The sequence below is a fragment of the Salarias fasciatus genome, chromosome 12 (genome assembly GCF_902148845.1).
Source record: "Salarias fasciatus chromosome 12, fSalaFa1.1, whole genome shotgun sequence".
NCBI lineage: Eukaryota > Metazoa > Chordata > Actinopteri > Blenniiformes > Blenniidae > Salarias > Salarias fasciatus.
In genome coordinates this window covers 7,885,916-7,912,395 of record NC_043756.1, presented here as the reverse complement: position 1 = coordinate 7,912,395, position 26,480 = coordinate 7,885,916, and the positions used below count along the sequence as shown (strand labels likewise).

General features: G+C 45.5%; 3 protein-coding genes across 3 annotated transcripts; 1 reads left to right on the top strand and 2 right to left on the bottom strand.

The window, feature by feature from the left end:
• Nucleotides 1-463: 463 nt before the first annotated feature.
• ciao1 (cytosolic iron-sulfur assembly component 1) lies at nucleotides 464-2,917 on the top strand. The gene is made up of 7 exons (XM_030104466.1): nucleotides 464-839; nucleotides 1,216-1,364; nucleotides 1,456-1,567; nucleotides 1,648-1,736; nucleotides 1,826-2,027; nucleotides 2,138-2,207; nucleotides 2,535-2,917. The coding sequence occupies exons 1-7, from the start codon at nucleotides 701-703 to the stop codon at nucleotides 2,767-2,769; spliced, it is 996 nt and encodes a 331-aa protein (XP_029960326.1). The 5' UTR covers nucleotides 464-700; the 3' UTR covers nucleotides 2,770-2,917.
• Nucleotides 2,918-2,945: 28 nt separating this feature from the next.
• Nucleotides 2,946-15,090, bottom strand: snrnp200 (small nuclear ribonucleoprotein 200 (U5)). The gene is made up of 44 exons (XM_030104424.1): nucleotides 14,819-15,090; nucleotides 14,468-14,631; nucleotides 13,534-13,705; nucleotides 13,247-13,439; nucleotides 13,106-13,161; nucleotides 12,907-13,005; nucleotides 12,658-12,810; nucleotides 12,472-12,571; nucleotides 12,231-12,367; nucleotides 12,062-12,139; nucleotides 11,747-11,920; nucleotides 11,501-11,638; nucleotides 11,257-11,412; nucleotides 10,988-11,158; nucleotides 10,705-10,898; nucleotides 10,451-10,574; nucleotides 10,179-10,328; nucleotides 9,837-10,079; nucleotides 9,558-9,746; nucleotides 9,275-9,472; nucleotides 9,015-9,167; nucleotides 8,833-8,913; nucleotides 8,634-8,717; nucleotides 8,329-8,435; nucleotides 8,126-8,244; nucleotides 7,884-8,038; nucleotides 7,609-7,798; nucleotides 7,346-7,519; nucleotides 7,098-7,258; nucleotides 6,758-6,985; nucleotides 6,474-6,665; nucleotides 6,198-6,376; nucleotides 5,967-6,118; nucleotides 5,757-5,865; nucleotides 5,556-5,664; nucleotides 5,284-5,473; nucleotides 5,039-5,203; nucleotides 4,832-4,953; nucleotides 4,597-4,740; nucleotides 4,334-4,510; nucleotides 4,085-4,245; nucleotides 3,725-3,806; nucleotides 3,548-3,640; nucleotides 2,946-3,463 (listed from the first exon to the last, which is right to left on the bottom strand). The coding sequence occupies exons 1-44, from the start codon at nucleotides 14,861-14,863 to the stop codon at nucleotides 3,314-3,316; spliced, it is 6,411 nt and encodes a 2,136-aa protein (XP_029960284.1). The 5' UTR covers nucleotides 14,864-15,090; the 3' UTR covers nucleotides 2,946-3,313.
• Nucleotides 15,091-18,400: 3,310 nt separating this feature from the next.
• On the bottom strand, nucleotides 18,401-26,133 carry zfand5a (zinc finger, AN1-type domain 5a). The gene is made up of 6 exons (XM_030104476.1): nucleotides 25,890-26,133; nucleotides 22,329-22,490; nucleotides 21,419-21,521; nucleotides 21,197-21,282; nucleotides 20,591-20,719; nucleotides 18,401-20,413 (listed from the first exon to the last, which is right to left on the bottom strand). Exons 2-6 carry the CDS (start codon nucleotides 22,486-22,488, stop codon nucleotides 20,265-20,267), a joined length of 627 nt encoding a protein of 208 aa, XP_029960336.1. The 5' UTR covers nucleotides 22,489-22,490; nucleotides 25,890-26,133; the 3' UTR covers nucleotides 18,401-20,264.
• Between the last annotated feature and the right edge of the window lie 347 nt (nucleotides 26,134-26,480).

The window sequence follows — 26,480 nt, the reverse complement described above, 5'->3', positions numbered from 1 at the left end:
TATAAACCAACAAAAGGCAGATGACAAAAAATTCCACAACTGGTCAGTTTGTGCAGAATCTGCATGCTTTGCCCATGCATTTACAGGTTTACTGAAAGGCAATCCAGTTTCCTCCAGCAATCCAGAAATGTACACCTGAGGCAAATTGGTAACTCTAAATTTCTCATGTGAGTTTGTGTGAGATTGTTAGTCTTTTCAGTATTTGCTATGGAATTTACTTTATCGTCCCGTGATCCTGAGAGGAGATAAACATTATAGCAGTCCACTGAAAATAAGATGGAGGCACAAAAGGATGTAAATTGCCTAAATTACAACGGTCAGTTTCAATTAAGAGGAACTGCTGATCGTGGTATTATTCTGTGCACTTGCAGATAATAAAATGTAGCAGATGACCACCAGGGGGCAGTGAAAGCACATGGCGGCCGTTGCAGCTGCGTGACGCTCAGACACAGAAGAAGCGGCTCATCTGACGGGTAAAGATGTCTGCTCTTCCGTTACAGCTGCTCCCCTGAACTTTGGCACTCTGTTCTTTCTTGAAATTAGTTTACGTGCCAGCGCGTGTTCTCTGATAACTGCTGTTCAGGCCTGTGACAGTGCACGTGGGTGTGGCGGTGCAGGTGACCTCGGTGCCTTCCCTCTCCGCTGTGTTTGAGGAGGACAGGAGACGTTCAGGAAGCGGCGGAGTCTGATCTGAACAGATATGAAGGAAGCCCTGAGCCTGGTCCAGAGACTGAGCGCACACCCCGACTCCCGCTGCTGGTTCGTCAGCTGGAGTCCGAGCGGGACGCTGCTGGCCTCATGCGGAGGCGACAGGGCCGTCAGGATCTGGGCACGAGAAGGTGAGCTGAGCTGCCTGCCGCACGCGAGCGGAAATCAGGAGGAGGGGGGGTGGGGTGAGGTGGGGGGCAGCCTGTTGACATTTATATAATCGATGTAAAATTAACAATTGATGACCAATAATCCGTTTGGGCACTTCAGCATCAGCTAATTACCCTCTTCTTATCAGGAGACCACTGTGTCCCCATAGAAAATGACCATTTAATAAACTGTATTTAATCATTATTTAGTTTTTCTTTCAGTAACACTTGAGTTTATTTCAGTCTGGAAAGATCAGACAAAAATATCTTGTTTACATACAGTTTGTAGTTATGTTTAATATCCCATTCATTAAAAGCTGTCATAGGTGATGTGTCAAACTGTTAATTGATTTGTCAGGAGACTCCTGGGTGTGTAAGAGTGTGCTGCAGGACGGACACCAGCGCACTGTGAGGAAAGTGGCCTGGTCTCCCTGTGGGAATTACTTGGCCTCCGCCAGCTTTGATGCAACAACCTGCATCTGGAAAAAGAAGAACGACAGCTTTGAGGTTCGGTGTGAGGTTCCAGTCTGTGTTTCCGGGCATTTTTGGACATGTTGTCCCTTTTCTGGTTTTATTCAGAGTCTGTCTCTCCCTCTAGAGTTTGACTGTGCTGGAAGGACATGAAAACGAGGTCAAATGTGTGGCCTGGGCGCCGTCGGGCAATCTGCTGGCCACATGCAGCCGAGACAAGAGTGTGTGGGTCTGGGAAGGTTTGTGGAAGCTGTCGTCGTTGATCGGCTTCTTTATTTGTTCCCTCGCCTTGTTTAACGCGCTGCTTTGTGCTTCTCAGTGGACGAAGAAGATGAGTATGAGTGTGTTACTGTCGTGAACTCTCACACACAAGACGTGAAGCATGTCGTCTGGCACCCAAATCAGGAGGTGGGTCAAACCCTGCTTCAGAGGATTTCTCAGCCTGTCGAGCCTGCCAGGACGGGATATAAAATAAAGGTTAACGTCTGTCTCCACAGCTCCTGGCCTCCGCCAGCTACGACAACAACATCTGTATTTACAAGGAGGAGGATGACGACTGGGAGTGCCGCGCCACCCTGCAGGGACACACCTCCACGGTGTGGAGTTTGTGTTTTGATGCGACGGGAGAGCGGCTGGCCTCCTGCAGCGACGACCGCACTGTGAAAATCTGGAAAGAGGATCCCAGTGAAAGTGGACAGGGTGAGTTGTTTGGTTTGATACATGTGTTCTTATTATAAAAACTATAGAATAAACAGTAGGAAAAAAAACTGTCTCGATAAGATTTCTTTGTCTGCTTCACTTGCTTGAAGGTGACTTGTCGTGGAAATGTGTTTGCACTCTCTCTGGCTACCATGGACGCACTGTCTATGATGTTGCTTGGTAAGATACATTTCTTATTTCTAAATTCTAAATAAGTGCCAGTCATTGGGGCTACAGATTATCCCAGCTTGAGTGGGGGGCTTGGACAAGTTGCCAGTTGATCACAGGTTCAAAGAAGAGTCCATCTTTCATCTTTTCCTGGGAGAATTAGTGCACCACCTCTGAATCTTTGGTTTTATCAGTGCAGCATAAGGATAACTGAAACTGTTTTCCCCACGTGTCTTACATGTCTACATTCACCTACGCTTTGAACTGTTCATGGCAGAAGTAAACTCGTTCAGAGTGGAGGTACAGGCTGTGAGAACTGACCGGGCTCTTCTCGTTCAGGTGTCGGCTCACTGCAGCCCTGGCCACCGCCTGCGGAGACGACGCAGTGCGAGTGTTCAAGGAGGACGAGACCTCCGACCCCACCCAGCCCGTCTTCTCGCTGGCCGCTCAGGTGCCCAAAGCTCACAGTCAGGACGTCAACTGTGTGTCCTGGAACCCCAAGGAGGCGGGACTCCTCGCTTCATGCAGCGACGACGGGGATATCGCCATTTGGAGGTTCCAGGAAGTGGAGTAAATGTGAAATAGATGACAAAACCACTGTTACTGCAAGTTACACTGCTGTTTTTTCCCCCCGGCCAAGCTCATTGCTCAGCTTCCATTTACATTTATGTGCAGAACAGTGTTTCAGTTCATTTTGTGGATCTTGAGAATATATTGAAATTACATGTTTCTAATAAATAAAACTCATAATAAAAAGACGTGGCTTCTCTTTATTGGGGAAAAAAAAATAATTCAGACAGTACACCAAGCTTAAAAAATTTAACCAGTCCAAGAATTTATAAACTGTACCATCAACAGCTAAATGTAGTCAGAATTGAGACAGAAAAATTGAGACTTACTGCATGTATCGGTAATACATGTGATTAACGACAAACGGATCCTGTACATTTTGACTGGACTGGTGTACATCACTCACACAGTTTAAACAGAACTGAAGAAAGAAAAAGTATCACAAGTGTAGAGATGAGTAAGTCAAAGAAGATGAATATCTACAGAAGAATAAAAACCCTGATCGCTCTCTACCAAAGCCATGGTGGAGAACAGAATCAGGTCGCTGATTAATCGGAGTCGCTGTCTCCATCGCTGTCCGCTTCCTTCACGTCTGCGCTGAACTTGTACTCCTGGTCGCAGCCCATGTAGGCGTCGCTCATGAAGTACAGGGTGTAGTTGTGGACGCCCATCGCCGGAGCCACAAAGTCCAGTTTCACCTGAGCAGGAAGGCAGATCCCACATTAGAAGTGCATTTACAGCGATTTGAAGGACAACATACCGGCACTGAGCCGTTGACTGACCTTGGCCTTCTGCTGCAGAGTCAGCCTCTTGATGGAGATGAGGCTGTTGGACTTGGGGTCTCCGATCACCACCCACCAGCCCTCCTCACGTTTCTGAAAACAGTGGACAATGTTTAGGTTAAAATTGATTCAGATTTAAAAAAATAAATCACATTAGTAAACCACGGTTAAATCTACCTGAGGGAAGAGCGGCGCAATAACGGGACCGGTCACCTCCTCCTCTCGCTCCAGTTGAACCTGAACAAGAACTGGGCTGCCACTGCGGACAAAAACAGACACCTGTTAGACTCCACTGACCTTTATTTGCAACTTCAACCTTCAACAAGACCAATATTCTTTCAGATTATTTTGGTTTTTGTGTCACTGCATATTTTTGGTTCAGTCCTAATACAGCGGGGGAAAAAAGATTTTCCCCTCCCAACAATCCTCAACCAGTTTATTGTTCTGGAAGACTAAGAAAAGCAGAATTATTCACATTCTAGAGCTACAAAGAAAAACAGCTAATTATAAAATAGTTGAAGGAGACCGCATTCCCACCTCTTGATGTTGTCCTTTTCGGCCACTTCGTAGGACAGCTCGATGTTGGGGTAGCGGTTACAGAAGCGAGCCACATCGGTCATCTGAGCATCTGAGAGCTGCAGCAGAGCCGTTCTGTCTTCGTCCTCCATTTCCATGATGTCAAAGATGCTCTCCACACCCTGATGAAGACGCCAAGGGAGAACACGGTCACTCATTTATTCGTACATCACCAAGGAGGAGAGCTGAAAGCATCTGAGGCACGTTCACCTTATCGGTGCAGCGCTTGATGTGCTCCGAGGTGAAGAAGGGCAGCTGTTTGAGGTACGAGTCCTTGGACCACATGGCCTGGGTGACCATCTGAGCCAGCTCCATGGCAGCCAGAGCCGGACTCAGCCAGCCGTTACTGGACAGGACATCCACGCAGGCCTGGATCAGACGGATCGCCTACAAAGCAAACGTAGATTTGATTAATTGGAACAATTAGAGAAGTGTGACTGCGTTAAAAAAACCAAACGCTCAGAAATACCAACCTTGCTCAGGATCTCCTCGGTGTCTGACTGCAGCTCGGCGCTCAGCTGCATGCGGGACAGATGTGCCTGGAGCAGCAGGTTGGTCTTCACGTGGGGGTCGTTGAATTTGGGGTTGTTCAGTTTGTGTGGCACCTTCTGTGCCAACTGAAATAAAAACAGAAATCAAACTGAAATCCAGCTCACTACGGTGTTATCTGTGTTGGAGTTGATCATTCAGTCTGGCCGGTTGGTTTACCTGTCGGAGGAGGGCGTCCTCGTGGTGCCTGATGGGAATGTTCTTGTACTCGGCGGCATTGGAGATGATCTCGATCAGCCCGCGGATCTTTGTCTTAGCGTTCAGGGACATGCTGAACAACTCTGTGAGACGAGACAGCAAAAACAACAAGGCTGAGTCTGAATTCAACTCTGCATGAAGAATCTGAGGCCAGGCGTTTCCACGAACCGATGGTGGTGTAGTTGATGTAGTAGTAGGCGGCGATCATGCCCAAGTTGAGAGGCGCCACGTCCATTTCATCCTCGATGCTGATGCACTTGGACTGCTCCAGGTCGTGCAGCGTGTTCTCCACCAGCTCAGACAAGTGGTCCGAGAGGTGGCGGTGAGACATGCCTGCAGAGAGGAGGATCACACGTCAGCTGGAACCGACGTTCAATCGAGCATCTCTCAGCCGGCACGGCGGCCGGACTCGCCTTGCAGGTTGTAGTAGTTGGGGTTCTGGGTCATGCGTCGGTACAGGAACGTCCATGTCAGGTAGTCCACGGCGTCCTGCTTGTTCTCCACCGTCTTGGTGACCACCTCAGCGTTGAAGTGGTCGTGGAGGCAGTGGTCCAGGTGAGACTCCACCGGCAGCGGCTCGTACAGGAACTTCTTGAAGAAGTCCTGTTGAGAAGAGATACGCGAACCATTCAGCATGTTCTCGTGCAGTCTAATCTTCAGACGGCGGCAGCAGGGGAGCAGGTACCTTCTTGGAGCCTTGACACATGATGACACAGCGTCCCTCGTCGTCCAGCATGGGCCGGTTGGCTTTTCCCACCATTTGCAGGACGTCATATATGGGATAGTCCACATACCTGAACGAAACAGGAACACAGCAGAGGGATGTCAACATCTTACTTTCTATTGTGCAGACGTGTTTTAGTGGTGAAAATAATTAAAGCCTTACGCATGGATTTTGCCGTTGTAGTACTGGGTGTCCATGACGATGACGAGGTGAGCGGAGATGTTGATGCCCCAGCAGAGAGAACGGGAGGACACGACCACCTGGACGGCTCCTGTGAAGCAAGACCCACAAACATTAGGTTTCTTTTTTATTTTCTTTTACTCCTGTATCAACCCACTGAGCTGACAGATGAAGAGCAGGACTGAGTCACACCGGAGTTGAAGAGCTGCTCCACTATTTTGCGTTCGGTCGTGGACAGGCCCTCGTGCAGGTATCCCACGCCGTTGGCCAGCGTCTCCTTCAGAGTCGGGTCGTTGAGTTTGTCCAGGAACGGAGCCAAGTCTTTCTCAGAGCAGTGCAGGAACCTACAGAGATGCGAATGTTTGACGTGAGCAGGAGCTTCAGCGGGTCTGTTCTTTCCTGGCTCTCGCTGCAGCCACTGACCTCTGAGGAACCACGTCAGCGGCGCAGAAAGTGAGGATGTCGATGGCCGTGAGGCGGGTCTGTCGGCGGGATGGGACGAACACCACGGCCGGCTTGGAGGGCGAGTGCTTCATGATGGCGTGATACACCGGCTTGGCCATGGAGAGCAGGCGGGTCTGGGTGTGGCTCACGTTGAAGCCCTGAATCAAAACAGAAATCTCATCAGCGAACAGCTCATCTCAGGTATTTTAAACTGAGAAACCCGCGTGTCAGGTGACCGAGGCGCTGCGTTCACACCTGGATGTGCAGCTCCAGGGGAACGGGCCGGACGTTGGGGTGGAAGTTGAACGTGGCGGTGGTGCTGCAGCCCAGCCAGTGGGCCACGTCTTTGGCGTTGGACAGAGACGAGCTGAGGGCCACGATGCGAATGGGCCGCTCAATCTGAGAGGAGATGTATCTCATCCTGGAGCAGATGACCTCCAGCACCGGCTAGAGAAAACACACACACACACACACACGCGTCGTGTTAAAACTCATACTGCAGCCAACAGCTGGCAGTCGGAGCAGCGTTTAGCTCTTACTCCGTTCTCCCCTCCGATGAGGTGCGCCTCGTCCACGATGAACAGGCTGACGTTCTGGACGTTCTTCCTCTGCTTCCAGCGGCGGGACAGGATGTCCCATTTGTCCGGCGTGCTGACGATGATGTCCCCCTTTCCCAGCAGCTTCAGGTCGGTGCTGGTCTCTCCGGTCAGCAGCACCACCTTCTTATTCAGGATGTCCTGAAACTTCTGGTGCCAGTCGACAAACACCTGGAGGACAATTGGCCCGTTTGATAGTTTATTTGATACTTATTGAGGAAAAATATTGAGAAATGAGTCTTATCACAACAGAAAAGTATGAACAACACTTCCGTCTCCCTACCTGCTCAGCCAGCGCCTCCATTGGAGTGATGTACACACATCGGCCCTCTGCATTGTGCAGCAGCATTCTCAGAATGGCAAACTCGGCGCAGATGGTCTTCCCACTGCCGGTGGGGGCGCCCACAAACACGTTATCGTCACTGTTGTAGACGGCGTTGAAAACTGCGGGAGACGGAAATAAACTGTAAGTAACACAGCCGGGAGAGCCATTCATAAGGAAGCGGCGGCTCCTCTCGTGTTCTCAGGTACCTTGTGTCTGAATGGGGTTGAAGAAAGGGAACTTGTTCTGGTAGAGCGCCTCGAAGGCAGAGTTCCTGAGCGCCGTGACGGGCAGCGGCTGCAAGTCCAGCAGCTCGGTGGGCGGAGGGTACTTCTCTGGGAGGATCAGGTGGCGGAAGGACACCGGGAGCTGAGTCTCACAGGCTGAGGAAAAACAAACACGTTAGCTGCAAGGCTTCCTCAAATTTCATGTGATCTCATTTAAAAATTCAACTTCGGATGAATCCTCTTACAGAGCCATCGGTCCGACACCACGCGGATGAAGTACTGCGGAGGCAGAGGCTCGAACACCGGGACGAAGAACGTCACCAGATGCTCGTCCTGGGCGTACTTGGCTTTGAGGAGGAAGTACTCGTGGTGGAGGATGACCTCGCTGTCCACGTCCTCAACGAGGATCCAGAAAGCCTCAGACGATCCGTGAATCTAGGAGGGAAAAGGAAAAAAGGTGTCAGCGGGCTGAGAGACAGTCCTGTTAGAGGGCAGCAGGGTCAAGGGTTTAACCACCAACCTTGTCGTCCCACTGGAAGTCGGGGGTGATGGTGAGCTCCACCTTCAGCGTGGAGCGAGTGATTGGCTGCAGGTGGACGGCCAGGTCCAGTTTGGGGAACTGGTGAACGTATTTGTGGATGGTCTTGCCCATTTTAGGCATTCGGATCAGCTCACCTGAAACAGAAAACGCGACAGGTTTGAGAATCACAGCCAGGCTGATGAAACATTTCAGAGACGAGGAAGAAGAGGAAGGAAACCCACCGATCTCATTGTGGTTGAGGTCGTAGAGGCGCTCGAAGGGGAAGTTCTTCTTCTCGATCTTCTTGATCACTTCCTCCGGCAGCTTCTTGAACTGTCGCAGAGGAGACATGGACTGCCACCTGAGGAGGGCGAGGAAGCAGAATATTAAAGGCCTGCTGTGAAACGCAGTGTTTAAATTCACTTTAGAGGGAAACGACTCTTACATTCTCTTGTCAATCATCTTGCAGAGGTTCAGGGTTTTGTCCGTGAGCTGAGCCCAGCCCCTGTTCAGCACAATCTCGAAGATGGCTCGCATCAAACGTCCAGCACTCTGAAGGAGATGCAACAACAACAAACCTCTTAAGTTTGACTTACGTTTCTGAAAACTAAAGTCAAATATATGAGAAGAGTGTTATTATTTTATGTCAAAGGCTGATTTTTTTAAATGAAGATAATTACTCTTTATACTCAAGTTGAAAATTTAAAATCTTTAAATAACAAAATGCCAGTGAATGAGGCGTTTCTGTACCTGTGTAACATACACCATGTCAGCCATGAGAGCAAAACCTTCCAGTTTGAGCTGAGAGATGTAGGCCTGGAGGAGCACGTTGATCTGAAAAAAAACAGAGTATTACTCACTGCATTCTGGTCATTTGAAAATGGAAATCAATGTTTAATGGGAAAAAAAGCCTTATTGAACTGTTTGTAAAGTGATATCTGGATACTACCTTAGCGCTGGGCTCCTCGATGCTTTCTTTCACAGGAATAGGAACTCTTTCCAGGAGCTTCTGCAGCTCCAGTTTCTCCTCCTAAAAGACAGCGCTCTGTTAACATCTGAAGTCGCTTTTTATTGCAGATTTGCAGTGTAGCATCAGATACTTCGACCAACAGCTGCCTGGAGTTTGCTCACCTCTCTCACAGTGATGTTCCTGAACTCGGAGGACAGCGAGAACACTCGGAACAGTTCTATCTCGCTCAGAGTGGGCTTCAGCAGCTGGTTGTAGGTTTGAATCGAGTCGTGCGTGATGTAGAAGTGACTGGCAATGCGGCCCAGGTCTGTGACCTTCAAGAGAGAAGGCAAAAACAAAATCCAACAGGAATGCATCAGAAATTCACAAACGCTGGAATCACGTGAAGTATAAAACCAATGTTCAAAAGAAATGCTCAAACCTGGAAGCTTCCGGTCCTCTTGTCATATTTGATGAGGGTGTTCTTGTCCAGGACGTTGGCCGCCGTGTGGATCAGATCCATCCTGCGTCTCTCCAGCAGGGGGTCTGAGCTCCGGTCATCGTGAGACACGCCGTACAGGGTGGGGTTACGGAGCATGCGCACGTATAAGTAGGTGTAGCCGAGCCAGTTCACAGCATCCTGATGGAGAAACACGAGACAGTAATTTACCAAAATAAATAACAAAACAACCTAAAAATCTCTCCTTTATAAGCTACTAATTTACCTTTGCCGTCTGAACATTGCCCAGCACGATTTCTGCGTTCAACATGTCGGCCAGTTTTCCCACCATCTGACTCTCGATGGGCAGCTGCTGGTTGAGCAGGGACAGATAATACTGCAGCTCTCCGTGGGACGTGATCAGGATTCCTTCTCCTTTGGTGTCATACTGAGGGCGTCCAGCTCGCCCAAGCATCTGAGATTCAACAATCAATTCAAGTTATTTTTATAAGCACAAGTAGAAACTACAACTTTGTGTAAAAAGAGAAAAAAGATAAAGACAGACCTGTAGGATGTCCAGGGCTCCCAGCTCAGTCCATCTGCCCTTCTCTGGGCTGTACACCTGGGTCCCTTTGATAATGACAGTGTGTGCTGGCAAATTCACACCCCAGGCCAGAGTGGCTGTAGACACCAGAACCTGGATGTGTCGGTCGGCAAACAAATCCTCCACCAGTGTACGGTCGACCCTGGTCATACCAGCGTGGTGGATCGCAAAGCCGTAAGGAAGCAAATCCTTCAGCTCCAGATTCTAAATGAGGGGGCGAAAAGTAAAATTAGATAAATTGTTTCACCCTGAAATATTAATTTATTTAAAAATCAAGGTCTGAGAGTTGAGACGTCAGCTCACCTTGCACTGCTCTGCTTCAGTTCTCAACACCTCGGTGGACGCAGAGCCCTCTCTGAGAAACAGACCCAGAGTGTCCTTCTCCAGGCACATGTCCCTGATGGCTCTGGCAGTCTTTCCTGTCTCCTTCCTGGAGTGAACAAACACCAGCACCTACCAGGAACAAAGTAAATTCAGGTTAGAATCCAGGGCGAGAAAATTCCAGCATGTGTGAGACTCTGGGTCAAAGTTTATTCTATAAAGTATATTGATCACTGAATTTGAGAAGGAATCACCTGGTTCTTTCCAGCATGCTCCATGATCTTTTCATAGACGATCTCATTCATGATCTGGAAGCGCTTGATGGCCTTCTTCTCTGTGATCCCTACATAGGTCTGCTCCAGAGGCACCGGGCGGAAACTACAGAAACAAAAACACCAATAATTAATCACAGAAAATTATACAAAAAAGGTAAACATATTATGGAGAAATACCTCCTGACTTTATTATTCAGTCGATCATAATTTTTGGGTCATTATTAAGTACAAACCTGTTGTCAAAGTAGAAGAGTCCCTTGGCTGGGTCAACACGCAGGCAGGTAGCCACGTCCTCATAGTTGGGCAGCGTAGCACTGAGACCCAGCAGACGCACATCCTCCTGGGTCAACTCCACATTGCGGATCGTCCTCGCCACCAAGGACTCCAGCACAGGGCCACGGTCATCGTGGAGCAGATGAATTTCATCCTGCATAAAATACGATGTTTTTCAAAGTCAGATCACCTTTCACATTTACTTTAAGATAGAACCTTCTTGAGATCAGTCCCAACACTTACAATTATGATCAAGCGCACAAGCTGGGTGTAGGTACGCTCCCCGCCTTTACGGGTGATGATGTCCCACTTTTCTGGCGTGCAAACGATGATCTGAGTAGCATTTATCTCCTCTTTACACAGCTGGTGGTCTCCTGTCAGCTCGGACACAATGATTCCATAACTTGCCAAACGCTAGGAGGAAAAAAAGTGTCGTTTCCATATAAGTGCTCCTCAAGGATATAAATACCATGAAAAGGAACAAACGTCTCAAAGCTGAAAGAAAGGTTTACCTTGCCGAAACTTCCAACCATCTCCTGCACCAGCGAGCGCATGGGGGCAATGTAGATGATTTTGAAGTCGTCCACATTAATTGTTCCGTCAATGTTAATGTGCTTTCCAATCTCTCTCAGCATTGCCATCAGGGCGACGTTGGTCTTTCCAGCTCCCTGTGAGTTGAAAAAGTGTGCGTTACAGGAGGAACTAATGTCGGATAGTGTGGTTGCACTACTTATGGTTTGAATGATGTCTGCTGACCGTAGGTGCGCAAACAAGCAGGTTCTCGTCCGTCTCCATGGTCGTCTTGAACAACTTGCTTTGGATGCGATTCAGAGTTTTGAAACCCTCAAATCCAGCCTGGGCATACTTAGGCAACTTGTCAATGGCAACAAGCACCTGATGACGAAACAACAACACAGATATATTTATAAACGGCACACAGTTCAGCTCAAACTGGGGCAATGACTTTGTTTTACGAAATAACAGTAGATAAAACCAACAAACCTCATCGTCAGCGAAGGGTTTGGGTTTGAGGGCCGGCACGTGGACTTCCTCATAACCTTTACGCTGTTTACGAAAAGAGCCATCCGGCAGCTGACAACGTTTGTTGGCCATGAAGTGACTTCCCTGAGTGAAGGCCAGGTCCTCCAGGTCAAGGAGCTGCCGAGGCGCCATCGACTGTTGAAAAAAAAGCTAATTATCTTAACAGAAGGCCTACTGTAATGTAAGCATCTGCTTCTGCTCACTGTCAGTTTGACAATGTAAGGATAAAACAGGTAATAATCTTGAAAAAACGTTGACTCCTTTAGTAAGCCGTACCTCTCCATGGTCAATGTCCATTGCTTCCAAGTCATCAACACGAGACTTCCTCACCCTCTCTCGACGGGATCGCTCCTCCTACAAAATCACCAAATTTTAAGTGTCATGTACTAAACGAGAAATAGAACCTTTACAGAATACTGTCACAGTTTCGAAAACATCATCTTACCCGAATAATATCCTCCTTCTCGGTTTCCTGCAGCTGGTAAAGAATCTTTGACAGTTCCTGATCAGACTCCATTTTTCCAATGATCCTTTCTTTCTCCGCCTCGCTCTGAGCACTCGCCAGCATGGTACAATACTGAACTGTGTGTCCGGGGAAGAAAGTAATTATTAAATTCAAGCAGGTATCAAATCTACCAAACTGAAGAAAAGAAAAAAAAATGGTGGGGTTCTGTGAGACGACGTACTCATGCGACGGTGCTGACGAAGGATTTTAATAAAATCAAAGGTGTTGAAGCCCAACAGCAACACCAGCTGGTTCTCACACTCTCTGTCATCGCTGGCGGTCTGTGGAATAACAAGCAATGTGAGGAGATCGCTAACATTCATGCATATCTGCTATAAAAAAAAACATACAGACAAAAGAATTGTACCTTGAGGATTTCTAAAACTTCATCAGCTTTCTTTTGTGAGACGATGGCATCGTCATAGAAACGGCTGAGCTGACGCTGGAGCCAAAAGGCGTCGATGTCTCTGGGATGCAAATCTTTTTTCTTCACTGTCATCACATCACTGGTGGCACCAAGCTGAATTGAGAACACAGTAAAATAATGTGTGAGGTAGGTTCAACAGTTTAATAATGTTCTAAAAAAAAAAAACATTCATTGAGATGTTGCACTTACATTAGCTGAGAGAGTGCAGCCATGGTCTGCCTCTTCTCCTTCACTGTCTTCATCCGAGTGTTCATCTCGTACCTCTCCAAACTGGTCTTCATCCCCCTCCTTCAAACAAACCAAAAAAACAGGGACACTGGCTTTGTAGCGCGATGTTCAATTTGTGTTTTAATAGTTTGTCCGCAAGTATCAGAAAGAAAGAACTTACCTCCTCATCAGACTCAAACTGGACATTGACCCCGTATGTTTCATCGATGTTGTCATCTGGGAATAAAACGTGATTTGCAAATGCATGAGCAATTATACAAAAACGTGGGAGTCTTAAAGAGGATCAATAATCGCTGTTTACCCATATTCTGTAAATCCTTGTCCCCGCCATAGTCTGTAATCTTCTTTCCCAGATTAACCAAGACGTGGTATCGTGTATCATCAGCAGGTCCAAGAAGCTGCTCCACCTCACGCCGCCGTTCCTTATCCCTCATTTTGTCATTTTTCAGCACTGCTAAAACTTCATCCGCAGCTCCACAGAGAATATCACGAGGCTACAAAGCAGAATGGAATATCAGATGCTGGTCCATGATTCAAGGTGTAAGATGAGCCTTATTATAAAAGACAGTGGTTGGAGCATTCACTGACCTGATCTCCCAAAGCAGCATGGATGAAGCTAAGCAAGACTTCATAGGTCTCTCTAGTCTCTTTGGTTTTGGGCTTGTAGACGATGCCCACCATTTCATCGATGCCCTCAGACAGAAGAGTAAAGCCCTTCATTTTGTTGATGTCATGTCTGTCCTCGTCTCTTTTTCGTCTCCTGTATAGAGTGAAAAAAAGGTTAATATATAAACAAATTAAATGTTGCAATAATATCCATTGAAAAAGATAAACTGAGAGTCTGCTAGCAAACTTTAGTGCTTATTATATATCTGTTATATTGCTCACACAGGGTCAACAATATAGTAGTTACTGCTGTCAACATGAATGTTTTTGTTTATTAATCTGTATTACATTTATCTTGATTTTTTTTTTTTATTTCATCTGGCAAGCTTTAACCTTCATAGTCCACAAGAAACACAAGCATCTTTGAATCCTGAGGATCATTTTCGGTGGCCTGCTTGAGTTTTCCACCTATTTGTTCTCCTTGAAGTACATGATGGGAGAAGTAGGTGAACTGACCATCTTAAAGTTTATTTGATGCACTAAAATCCAAAACTTGAGTTCATAGTTTGTTTTTGTTTTTAAATCAAGTTGTATTCTGATAGGAGGGGTGATCGAGTTGCTTTGTTTCTTACAATAGCCATGCTGTCAGAACTGACAAATCAGCAACTATAACTTTCGAAATATAATGAAGGCAACATGAAAGAACATTCCAAAACCTCTGTTTTATTATTACATACGTATTAGACAGCTATAAATGTATTATAATTAGTGGGTTTAAATACATTCTGCCTGCATTCGTAACAATGACAAAATCATTCCTAATTCTCAGGAATAACAATCACATGAAACAATTGTAAACTTGCTGGAAAAACACAGGGGCTGTAAACTCAGGCTGAATGTTATTAAAAGCACTGACTTGTCGCGTCGCTCCTCCAGCTTCTGAGGTTTGGTCCTCTGCGCCTTGTCACCCATCTTGGTTCCCTCCAGCTTCCCCACCAGGGACAGCACTTCTCCTGTGGGCTCATCTCTCCGTGTGCGGTCGATAAGAGAGCGATCAGCTTGTAGCACCAAGTTTGAGTTCTGCAAGTTAAACACGGATTTAGAGCTGTGCTAACAGCTAAGCTAGCAGCTCGGTAGCGGGACGGCTAACTCGAGCAGAAGTTACATTCAAAACAAAAACATAGCCAACTTCCACATGTGAGATAAATTAATCCCAACAGTTTTCAATGAGTTGATGTTTGGGAGCTTTTTCTCCAAATCCACTCACCGCCTTGTACTCGTACTGCAAGCTACGAGCAGTAACATCCGCCATGGTGCCGCTTTTCTTTCAGCTCTTCAGCACGAGGAACAGCGCGCGATCGGTAAATATCCACAGAGTTCACTTCAACTCTGCCGCTTTATGGAAACAATCCGAGCATCGGTTCAGTGTTTACAGCTGTTTCAGGTCGCTGCTTGTACAAAAGTCAAAGTCTCATTGGAGTGAAATGCGTCTCCCCAACGTTACAATGGTCCCGCTGGTAGCACGAGCGGCCTACGTTCTTCTTCCTGTGTCAAGCGTGACGGACTGGGCGCAGAAACCGAGGAGCGCCCCCTACAGGATGGGCTCAGAAAACGAGGAGCGCTTTGTTTTTCGCAACTTTTACATTGTATTTAAAATAAAATACCAGTCGTTTAGGTGCTTTTTTTTTTTTTTTTTTAAAAAGTAAGATCAAACAAACAAACACACAAACTGCTCTCCTCCACAAACTTCGTGCAAGTCCGGTTGCATTATCCCTGATAGCAAAACTAAATCAGCATGTAAGTACCCTTACATTAGCATGAGTGCATATACATTCCTATGGATACATACACTTAAATAAAAATAAAAATGAAAATGCAGGAACTGCATGGTCCCTCATTCATCTGAGGGTCTGCTAAATCTCTATCTTAGTACTTCACAAAGGGTTCCTATATGTTCTCAGAGACCTGCCTGTTATTTTTTGTCCAGGGAATTTTGAAAGCATCTGTCTCAACCACTGACCGATACTTGGTCTACTCACTGATTTCCAAAGTAATGCATACACTTCTTAGCAGTATGCAAGCTGAACAAGCTATTAAAACTCTTTCGTATTTGTTAAATTGCATTTTTTGTATACAGTGACAAGAGGAACAATTTGGATTTATTGGAATTTGCTTTTAAATAATTATTTCCTATTGTCTCCCTCACTTTCTCCCAAAATACACTGATTTTCCTACAGTGCCAGACACAGTGAAAAAATGTTCCCCTCTAATCTATGCAGTTGGTGCAGATGTCTGGGATTTTTTTGTCATATTTATTTAATTCCAACTGTATGTGTTGGGAAAGTTACTTTGAAAACATACCTATTAGTCAGAGTTACTAGTTACTTCTAAAAAAAATAAATAACTGTGAAATAATTATGCAAATGAGTAAACAATGCAAATTAGCTGACTACTTCACTGATGACGTTCCCGAATGACGACTTGGCAACAATGTATCAGTTTTAGTGCAACATTGTTTTTTTTAAATACAACATTCAATAAAATGCACCATATTAAATTTAATTCTGAAGCATTTAATGTAAATATAATTATTTCACATTATGTACCTTCATTTAAATTATTACGACACTGTAATATGTAGAACACAACTCACTATTCAATTCATTTCAGCTTTATTTATATAGAGCCAAGGATAAAACAGTCACTTCTTTTACGGATAAAAAGCAAGAAGGGAGGAAATCTTCGGAGTAAAAGCTCTCCACAGCTCTGCGTCCACTGTTTATGCTGGTATTTATTTCTGTGGTAAACTACCGCCAGGGGGCAGCAATGAGCAAAGCTTGGAGTGAAAAGTCCTCTTAAAGGTCTTCTGGGCAGGAGGGGCCCTTTCTTTCTTCCCTGTTTTGCCAAACCAGCAGCTCTGTTTGCTGCCTCTGCTCTTACTCCTGACAACACAGCCACCCCCCACTGTGTACAGCAGCTTAACACTGCTCTGTCTGTCTGTCTTCATGGCCGTAAAAGATATTTCACAAGCGTCTGCGCTCACGTCTCATGTGGTTAAACATGTGAAAACCATTTTCCCCCTTGGATCACGCGTTTCCTCTCATTCTGACTAAATTTGGAGAGAGGATATAATGTAGAAACAATATTATGAAGTTTTTACAGTAACTCATAGTAGTAGGGAGAAATAAGATACAATGAATACGGGCGTGACTGTTTGTTCCTTTCATATTTACACTTTGTGGCCTCATTTGACTTCTAACCCCGTCGAACATCTGGCAATGACATCTGTCATCAAAATTTGGGACGTCGTACATTTACTGCAGCTTTTTAACCTCTCTGGTCACACCCAGTGACGAGAGAGAGAGAGAGAGAGAGAGAGAGAGAGAGAGAGAGAGAGAGAGAGAGAGAGAGAGAAAGAGAGAGTGAGAGAGAGAGAGTGGCACAGATAAATGAGCTGCACACATCAGTGAAAGAAATTATAGGTTAACGTGCATGCAGGAGATTACTGAGTCTGGGAGAGCGTGTGCATCTTATAAAAGAGTAATGTTGGATGCCTGCAGTTGTTCCAGGTCGTATTTGGAGTGTGTTAATCCTCTTCTCGTCTGTCACTGCGCCACTTATGAATCCCGCGCTCTCTGTTTCAAAGGAACCTGCAGACCGGGGGTCAGCAGTCAGGAGGACGATGTGGTCAGTCATTTATTTGCTGCGCAGGCGGCAGACTGATTTACAGGCCCCAGTAATCCTCTTCATTTGAATCACTTGAAGGACATTGGAAGTTTTCGATGTGCCTCGGTGGAGAAGTCTCCATTGTATGTCGGACTTGTGTCCAGACAATGTGATCTCTCTCTGTCGCAGGAACACCACATGAGCACACCTCAGCTGTCTGAGCAGCTGTTCCTGTGACGCCATCTGTGAAGGCACTCTGCCCCGGAGCTCCCAACAGGACTGTGAGAAAGCACATTGTCTCTGAGACACACACGCGCGCGCACACACACACACAACAAACATCCTGCGTGTGCTGCACTCGCCTCAATAGCCTCAAACAGGACTGCTTTCTTGCAAGGTGCAGGGATTAGTGATTCCTGTGTGACCCAGACGAGGCTGTTAAGGTTTACAGCGTGGGGTCAGGTTAACCTGGGTGAAGTATTACAAGAGGTGCTGACGTGCGGCTCCTGCACTGTTCACTCATTTTGCCATTCATGCTTAACTATACAGTTTGGCTTTGTTGTATTCACTAGGAGTAGATTTATTCAAACAGCTGACAAAATGTAAAGCCTCCCCTTTGTGTCTGATCATCACAAAAGGTTTTAAATTTGTGTACACTTAAATAAAATGGAATAACTGAGCACAAATGAGCAATATTGTATTGTTCAAAACAGGATAAACATTTTCAAAATATCAAAAATCCTTGCAATCACCTAGATTGTCCATTTATTTCTCCTTATTATAAATGTTATTTTATACACTACGCCTAAGCCAAAATTAAAATGTCCTCTTCCAAGTCTCAGCATGTTTTGGAGTCACATTTCACAGTACATTTATCATCGCAGCAGAGAGTGACCTCCATGTGTCAAAAAGAAAGGGGGAGGTTGTTTAGCAAAGCATTCAGAATAAACACACTGTGCAAAAAAAACCTCTGGATTATGTTTTCTGGCTTCAAAATAGGAGAATTAGGCTCAAATAGGTTTCTAGGTCAAACAAAGTGAAAAGAACAGATTTTTGAGCTTTGATATTTCTTAATTGTGACATTTTCTCACTGAAATGTTGACTAACTTCTGATCCTTTTCATGAAAAAAATATTTAACCCTGAATGAAGGAGCTGGTCAAGTAAGCACACGACAAAGCCTGGTAATGTCTCTCTGTACAGTTTTATTTACATGATACTATTCTGTTGTAATGCTGGATAGCAAGATTATATGTAATACATAAATATCAACACAGTTTGTTGTTTTTTTCATTTTTTGTACAAATTTGCATATAACTAAGAATCGGAAAGGAAAAACTCAAAACGGATACAGTTATCTCTTAAATGAAAAACACATCCTTACAGGAGGAAAAAGGGAGAAGTAACACAAGTCACAAACATACGTGTTTTTAATGTGTCAGGCAGCTTTGAAAACACACCTCTGCACAGTTATGTGCACATGCACGCCCTCAAACACACATACACACACACACACACACACTTCTCTATGGTGATCTATAGCAGACACACAGACCGATAGCTGTTTGACAAGATGAAGTTACATCTAATCTTGGAATCTATTATTTGTCATAAATCTAGCTCTGGCATGCTCCTGTAGTTCTGTAAACATGTGCTGATAAACCAGGTAGCTCCACAGTCAAAAGGGGGTTGGGGGGGGGAACGACACACACACATCCATACATTACACACACACAACCACACACACTGTGCTCACATGAATGTTGTGTTAGCACAAAAATAAAATAAAACAAAAGGTTCACATACCCTAAGTCCACAAATGCACTGATTACATGTGCTAACATCAGGATGGTGGAAGAGAAGAAAAAAAAAAAAAGTAAGTAAAACATAAAATAATTGTCTCTTAGCAATAACACATCTGAAACCCTAATGCGAGTGACAATTCTGAAAACACTAATGCAGATGAAGAGTAACTCATGCATTTATCCCATTCATTCATGCCCCTACTATAAAAGTAGCCTAAACTCACCCACCAGGCCCGTCAGGAAAGGGTGCTATCTTTCCTCTCAGGCCACACATCGGTACACACAGCCCTGCACCAGGCGTCTGTGATTACAATCTACCAGCTGGGTCCAGCTGGTCAACTCCTGAACGCGTCTGTCGTAAATGATTAGATTCAGCGGAAATGTATGCGTCTTCTCGTTTGTCCCCGTCTAGCAAAAAAAAAAAAAAAAAAAAAAAACACCTCCGTGTACAACTGAAGCAGCTTCATAACAATCGGGTCAACGCGGGCGTGCTGATCAACTACCATGACGATCTGCTGCTCTGCTGGGGTCAAAGCAGGCGACGACAAAGTAAAAAGGGAAGACGACGTAGTTTAACACAGCAGGCGTGAGGTAGGTAAAGCTAGGAAAGACAGACTGAACAACAAAGCCCCGTGTGCACAGCGGGAGACGCCGACCGACTAACTCCAGTACCAACGAAGCACACGACAAGCTGGAGGTGGAGGGACATGACTTGTATGGACTGTTTGTGTGTATCGACTGAATGCTTTCAGGAACCTATCGGGGTGTATGTGTGTGTGAGATGCATGACGGGGTCCGGCTGACACGGCGGTTGTTTACGGTTTGGCACAAAATGGCGCCTGGTATGGGTGAGAGGAGCACAGCATATCCTGGACATTTAGCCTGGTCTGTCCTTAGTAAGACGATACATATTCTTAGAATTAAAAAAAAAAAAAAAAAAAAAGAATAACAGGACTGAACGGCGGCAAATTCACACCACAGAAAATTGGATAAAACAAACTAATGAATTAATCAAAAAAGGAGAAAAGTGATCATTCATGCATCTTCCTCAGACAGGATCTTTTCATTTTTTTCTTCTTTTTGTTTTTCTTTTTTTTTCTTGAGGTTGTAATTTTGTAAATCAAGTCCTTTCGATCCTCACTTAGCCACTCATGCCAGTGCTCATTTCAAAGGTTCACACGCATACTCCAGTCTTTGTCAATGGTGTTTCCATGTTGCGGCCATGCTGTTCTTTGTCTTCATATCTATATTCTCTGGATCTTGTCAGCCACCACCACGGGGTTTTCTTTGCGGATTTTGGCGGCAGCCTCGGCCTTGTAATCGTAGGGACAGTTGTGCTTGTCGGAGTACCGGTGGATACCGCAGAACAGATTGCCGCAGCGACAGTCGAAGCCTAAAACACAAAAGGTCAAAGTGAGAAATTATGAGAGATGACCATAATCCAGACAGAGTAAACTTATATGTGCATCAGAAAAAAAGGAGAATATCATTCAAAACTGGAAAACCTTCTACATAACAATAACATACATAATACATAACAATCCATGCACGTCATCTTCCTGTTGCTCACCTGTGAGGCCCACCCTCTTGCGGCACATGAAGCACCTGTTCTTCTTCGGTTTGGGGGTGTCACCCTTGCTGTCTTCACTGCTGGAAGAAGCTACAGGAGTCGGGCTAGAAGCAGCAGGCTGGCAAACAACTGCAGAAGACATGAGGAAAAGGGATCGTCCTTGTAATTTATGTGAGCAGAAAATAAAAGGCACTTATAGATGATTACCAAACACTGGGATCTTGAAGGGCGTTCTTTTGTCCCACATGACAGTAATTACTATGTTTTGTATCTCTCAATTGACCTCCTTGTTATCGGCAGAAAAGAGTGCAGAACTCTGAGAAAGCTTCAGTCACACAGCAACAAAATCTGAGAAAGCCCTCTGGTGTAGAGATATTTTTAAACGGGTGTATTTTTAGGCACCCTCTATTTCTTGGAGGCTGTAAGTAAAACCAACAGTCTAGTTTAAGGTGCACGGCGAAGCATCAAAAATAAACTGAGGCTGGAGGGATGTTTCCGTGAAACGTGTGCATGTGAGCTGTCCAGGCGGCCATGTGTCAGATGTCCTCTGGTTTTCGTCCGCCAGCGTGCCTGCTGAGGCGAGTGTGTTTATGTTTCATGTCTTACCAGGCTCTAAGGGTTCGGGCTTGTCCTCTCTCGAAATGCTCATCTCTGTCATTTGTTGAGTCACAGGGAGAGATCCTTGAACAGTTCTGCAGGGCAAAAGACAAATGTAAGATCAATGAGTCAGCAGAGAACACCGTCTCCAGTTTCAGGAGAACAACACGAATGACCCAAGCGGGGGGGGGGGGGGGGGGGGGGGGGAAATCAATCACAGTCAATACTGACCTAGACATTTCTGGGGAGGAGGCGGGCGAGGCGTCGACCTTGGCTAGACTGGCTTCTAGTCTCTGGATTGCCGAGGCCTCTGAGGTAGGACTAGCAGTTGATCCTGCATGAAAACAAAGTGGACTCCATTAGACAATTAAATAATGACAATGGCATCTAACTGAAAATAGAAACAACCGAGACATTTTTCAATGTCATTTATTTGATCTGTTTAGTTTTGCGTTTTGCTGATGAGGGATGATTTCAACCTGCATTTGATGCCACTTATTGCTGTATTATTTTATGGTTGATAGGACTATTAAGAGCATACTTCTTTTGGGTGTCCTACTTAAAAAAAAAAATAAAAAAATTTAATTTTCCCCTTTTACAACTGCATGTAAAACTGGATTTTAGTTTTAGTTGTAGTTTTGTTGTCTTTCATAGTAAACTAAACTTGTGTTTCACCTTAAAAATGTCCAAAGGACTGGGGACCCCTTAACCTTTAAGACTGTAATGACGAAGACAGCTGTTTTTCATTACCACAGAGTGGAAAAACAAAAGGGTGGGGGGGATACCGAGAAAACAAACTGACTATCTGAGAACTGGTTGAATTTCAAAACAAACTGTGCACTTCCACAAATCACCTCTTATCTTTAGCCATCAATAAGCAGCATGAAGGTTAAAGCATTTGCATGCTGGGAACTTGCATTTAAATTTATACATATATATAAAACATTGTTTTTCGTGTATTTCCTTCATTTGTCTCTTAAAACCATTTAGTAAGTAGATTTATTTTAAGCAATTCCCTAGTTACATTTCTTTTCTGTTTTCTACCATAAAACAAACTCTTAAAAAAAAAAAACTTATAGCTGCAATAATCAATTTGAATATACAAGCTTTAAAAATTGTTTTCCGAGTGTTGCCGTCTTACCCATGGGACTGAGGGGGCTCATGCGGTCGCTGCTCTGCTGCCGTGTCAGGTGTTCCTTATAGCATACAGAGCACATGCCATTGGTTCGTGGGTTTCCATAGAAACCGCAACCCGTGGCACAGAGCATGGGCACCGGGCTCTGGTTGGTTTCTTGAGCCATTGCTAACAGATTGAGAGAGAGAGACAGAGAGAGACAGAGAGAGAATGTTTATTAGACCGACGGGCATTTTCCTGCACAAACACGTCAATGAGAAAAACAACACACAAGAGCTGAGGCACACTTTCTGTGCGCAGGTTGTTCTGGCTGCTACCCTGTCAGTCTGGTTTTAGCTAAACTCACGGTGATATCAACAGTGATGACAGATAACAATGCAGTCATGTTAGGAATATTCGGGAACAGCACGCCTTGTCTGTTTTGACCTGCCCTTTAGCCTGAATACAGTAATGAACTCCTCTCTGCGGGAAGTCTACAGAACAAACAAACACTCACTGTGTTCTGTTCAGCACCTTTGGCAGAAGCTGGACTCTCTGTTGTCCTACAGCTTTGTTCACTGTTTCCCCCCTCCTTTCCCTCCCTCCACTTCCCACATCCTTTCACCCCTTGTGGTTAAAGGGTTCATACCGAAAATCCCTACACCTGATCCTACTTTTAGTTTCACATTCATGTAGACAATTTAGGGAGGAACTATGTCTTTTCAACTGTTGCCGCTGTCTCAACAGTTACTTCCCTACAACAAGAGGAACATGTGAAAATAAACCACCACCGTCAAAGAGCAGAGCTCAACTGCCCAGACACATTCGGGATTATGTAGAGGTGCAGCGTGATTGCAGACTGATCTTACATTTGATGTTCTTTCTTTCTTTGTTCAGTAAAATGATACAGTTAGAACAGATCTAGCACCATTCTAATCTGTTCAAACGACAGACAACCTACATTTTCTCTTCCACCGCTGAAAAAAGGAAAAAAAAAAAAAAATCAGTAAATGACATTACACAAAGCTCTGACTCACGACTTGTATCCCAACCACCGAACAATAATCATGACGCACCAGGTAAAGTTATGTTCCGTTCTTTCCAAAAAAACTCAAGATAATAACCGACGATGAACAAAGTAGGTCACGAGCTACAGAAAGTACTCCACTCTCCTTCCTTGTGGCTCCCACCACACAAGGCATTTCAGAACTTCCCGAGTCATTTCTCACCACACATACGCCCTCAAAAGAAGCGTGAATGTGCGTAACTTGGCAAAACAAACAGTCCTATGACGTCGCCTGCCTCTGCTGCAACGCAATAGAGCAGGAAGTTGTGTAAGGAGAGGCTCTGACTTTGAGGCAACAGATCAAAAACACCTTGATGAATGAACAAACTGACAAGACAGGAAGCCCCGGATTAGTTGAGTAAGAAGCATCCTGCCTGCCAGTAGTGCCCTGGCCGTTGTACAATTCCCCTGATCACATCTGATAACCCCCCCCCCCCCCCCCCCCCCCCCCCCCACCCCCCCAACCCTCACACACAGTAAATACCAGTATACACGGTAACAGTATCATATTTCTCTAGTAAACAACCTTCGGCCCTGTTTTGCTGCAACATGGCAGCTGTTTTGCTTGCGTTGGTGTGTCGCTGGTTGCTCGTCAATATTCTGGTCACGGACACAAACAGGGCAGGCACAGCTTAATGTTCCAGGAGACGCTGGCAGTTATTTCCGAACGTCCCGTCAGTTCAGCTGAGGAGTCGTGACCTCGCCAACTAACAAGTGGCATTCAATCTCGAGCTAACCTCCCCCCCCTTCCCAACTACCCCTCCATTTCTCTACCCTCTCTGCATGCTATCACCACTGTGTCAACAAAGGGTTTCCTTGGAAAAGCCCACAAAGACCTTCTCTTCCATCAGTATCACGTGTTCAGCTGCTGACTGCTGAAAAATACCAGACAGGAGGACTGAGGGAGAGGCTGATCACCACCGGGTGGATCGAAAGGATTTTCTTTTTCCACACATGAAGAGCATCAATAACATCAATGTTATTATGCAAGTGCCTGCATGTGAACATAGCAAAGATAAGCCCTTTAAACAGAGACCACAGTAACACAATCACACCCAACAGTCAAAAAGAAAAACAAGGTCCTCAAAGTTAACAGAAAAGCTGACTTCCCAACACAAAAACCACGGCAGACAGTGTTGCTCAGCTGTCACCTTTGGCCCAGCTGTCAGGAAAAACAGCAGTCCTGCTGAACATTTACAAAGACCCCGTATGAATAAGTACAACTCATGTCAATCTGTACCAGTTTTCAACTTGACATCATTTTAAAGTGTTACAACAGAAAGCTTTAATATGGCACCAATAAAGTGAATGATGCCTGATAACATTCATCTAAAGGGGGGTAAGTCAGGGGCTTTCCAGCAAAGGACATAATAACAAGCCACAGAGATTAACTACAGATTCCTTTCACGAAAACCCTTGCAGTACAGAGGAACTATTAGGGCTGAAAATAGTGCAATCTGGATTCAATATGATGGACATCTGATGCCTGTGAGGAAGACGTGTGATAATCTGTGGCAAACAAAAGGGGAAGACAGACAGAGCTTCTCTATCAGCCGCAAGCTGAGCTCATATTTCAGGCCCTGCTGGGCTGAAAACTCCTGAGTCACACTGAAGGGCAGAACAGGAAAAAAGACCCTCTGTTGTTGATTAGTTACAAGCCCAGAAATATTCTCTCTAAAAGGGGAGGCAGTAATAAAAACGATCATCTGGGGCCGACAGGGAGGCAACAGCAGTGATGTTTCATGAAATAACCCACAGTCTAGACGGTGTGGTCTCTGCTCCCCTTTGTTTCTTCTTTCCTCCTTTGTCTGCAATCTCCCTTCCTTCCTGTTTGGACATCGTTTTGTTTTTCGCCTTCATGGCAGCGTTTGCGTGCGTTTTCTACTCCTTTCCAAACCGAGCAAATTTGAGCAACCACGATTATATAATCACATTTACAGGCACTTAGAATCGACTTGGTGGGTGCCACATACTTCTCAACATCGAGCAAACGTCCGTCTTCATCCCAAAAAACTACTGCAAACACAAGAAAAATCGTGGTACATTTAGACAAACCCTTAGTAGTAATTTCGGGGCAACTCTCTGGCTCTACTTGTCTATTCGGCTTATGAATTTTCTATTTCTAGACAGGAATTAGCTGGCTTTGGTTCCCCATCCCCCAGCTCAGGACAAACAGAAAAACAGACAAGCAACCAGCACTACCAAGCTCCCTCCCTTGTTTTTTTTTTCTCTCCTTCCTCCCAGACGGAGTCACGTTTAAGGACTTGTGATATCTACAGTTCGGTCGAGGATACGGTGTTAGCGGCGACAGCTTGAAGAAAAATGGGCAAGAACGCTTGTTTACCAGCCAAACCTCATCGCGCATGCAACACCTGACCTTTCAATCCACCGTTAAAGGTCGCCACGACCCACCATCGCTTATTCAAACACCCACTTTCCTCCGTGTTTACCTCAATAAAAGATGAGATCACTTCAAAATGCATCCTTGTTGTTAAGAAAAAACAATAATCCAAGATCATCACCTGCTAAAAATCGAAGTTTCTCAGAGATGAAGAAGGGGGAAAAGTGGTCGTCCGGAGGAAAAATGTCGAGCTCGGCGGCGTCGGCGGCGTCGGGGGGGGCTTTAAGCTAGCGTCCTTTTTTTTTCCCTGCGGCCCTCCGTGTCAGACGGGTTTAGTGGGGTTTAATTCTTCCTTTCCTCGGCCTCCGAGCCCTCCCTCCTCTTCCTCGCTCCGTCTCCCGTTTCTTTCTGGATGGATGTGTTTGTTTCCTTCTTTAGTAAGAGGAGTGTCGGGTGATGTCACGGGGAAAACAACGTGTCCTCATTGGCTGCCCGCGGAGCCCCCGCGCGCCTCTCACACCTCGGCCAGACGGCGGTGCTCGCGCGGTGCGCATGCGCGCGGCCAGGATGGCGTTATTACACACATATTCGTCATCCTCCTACATGGACACGCATCTTTTTTATTGAGTAATCCACCCAAAAGAAAAGGATGAATGAATAATCGCGCTGACATGACTAAATAATGAGTGTAATACACGGCGAGTGATGAACAGGAGACTGGCTTTTAGCACGAGATCATTAGAGGACAGTGCTGTGTTGGGAAACCAGCCTC

Bases quoted from the DNA above. Each gene is read 5' to 3' on its own strand.
- ciao1 (XM_030104466.1), top strand. From the start codon at position 701: ATGAAGGAAGCCCTGAGCCTGGTCCAGAGACTGAGCGCACACCCCGAC. The intron at 2,028-2,137 runs GTGAGTTGTTTG...ACTTGCTTGAAG, and splicing joins TCCCAGTGAAAGTGGACAGG to GTGACTTGTCGTGGAAATGT. The intron at 2,208-2,534 runs GTAAGATACATT...CTTCTCGTTCAG, and splicing joins ACTGTCTATGATGTTGCTTG to GTGTCGGCTCACTGCAGCCC.
- zfand5a (XM_030104476.1), bottom strand. From the start codon at position 22,488: ATGGCTCAAGAAACCAACCAGAGCCCGGTGCCCATGCTCTGTGCCACG. The intron at 21,283-21,418 runs GTCAGTATTGAC...TTTGCCCTGCAG, and splicing joins TCCTCCCCAGAAATGTCTAG to AACTGTTCAAGGATCTCTCC. The intron at 20,720-21,196 runs GTAAGACATGAA...TGTCTTCTGCAG, and splicing joins GCCCGAACCCTTAGAGCCTG to TTGTTTGCCAGCCTGCTGCT.
- snrnp200 (XM_030104424.1), bottom strand. From the start codon at position 14,863: ATGGCGGATGTTACTGCTCGTAGCTTGCAGTACGAGTACAAGGCG. The intron at 6,377-6,473 runs GTGTGAACGCAG...GTTTTGATTCAG, and splicing joins CCCTGGAGCTGCACATCCAG to GGCTTCAACGTGAGCCACAC. The intron at 4,246-4,333 runs GTGAACGTGCCT...CGTCTTCATCAG, and splicing joins TCAAGCGCTGCACCGATAAG to GGTGTGGAGAGCATCTTTGA.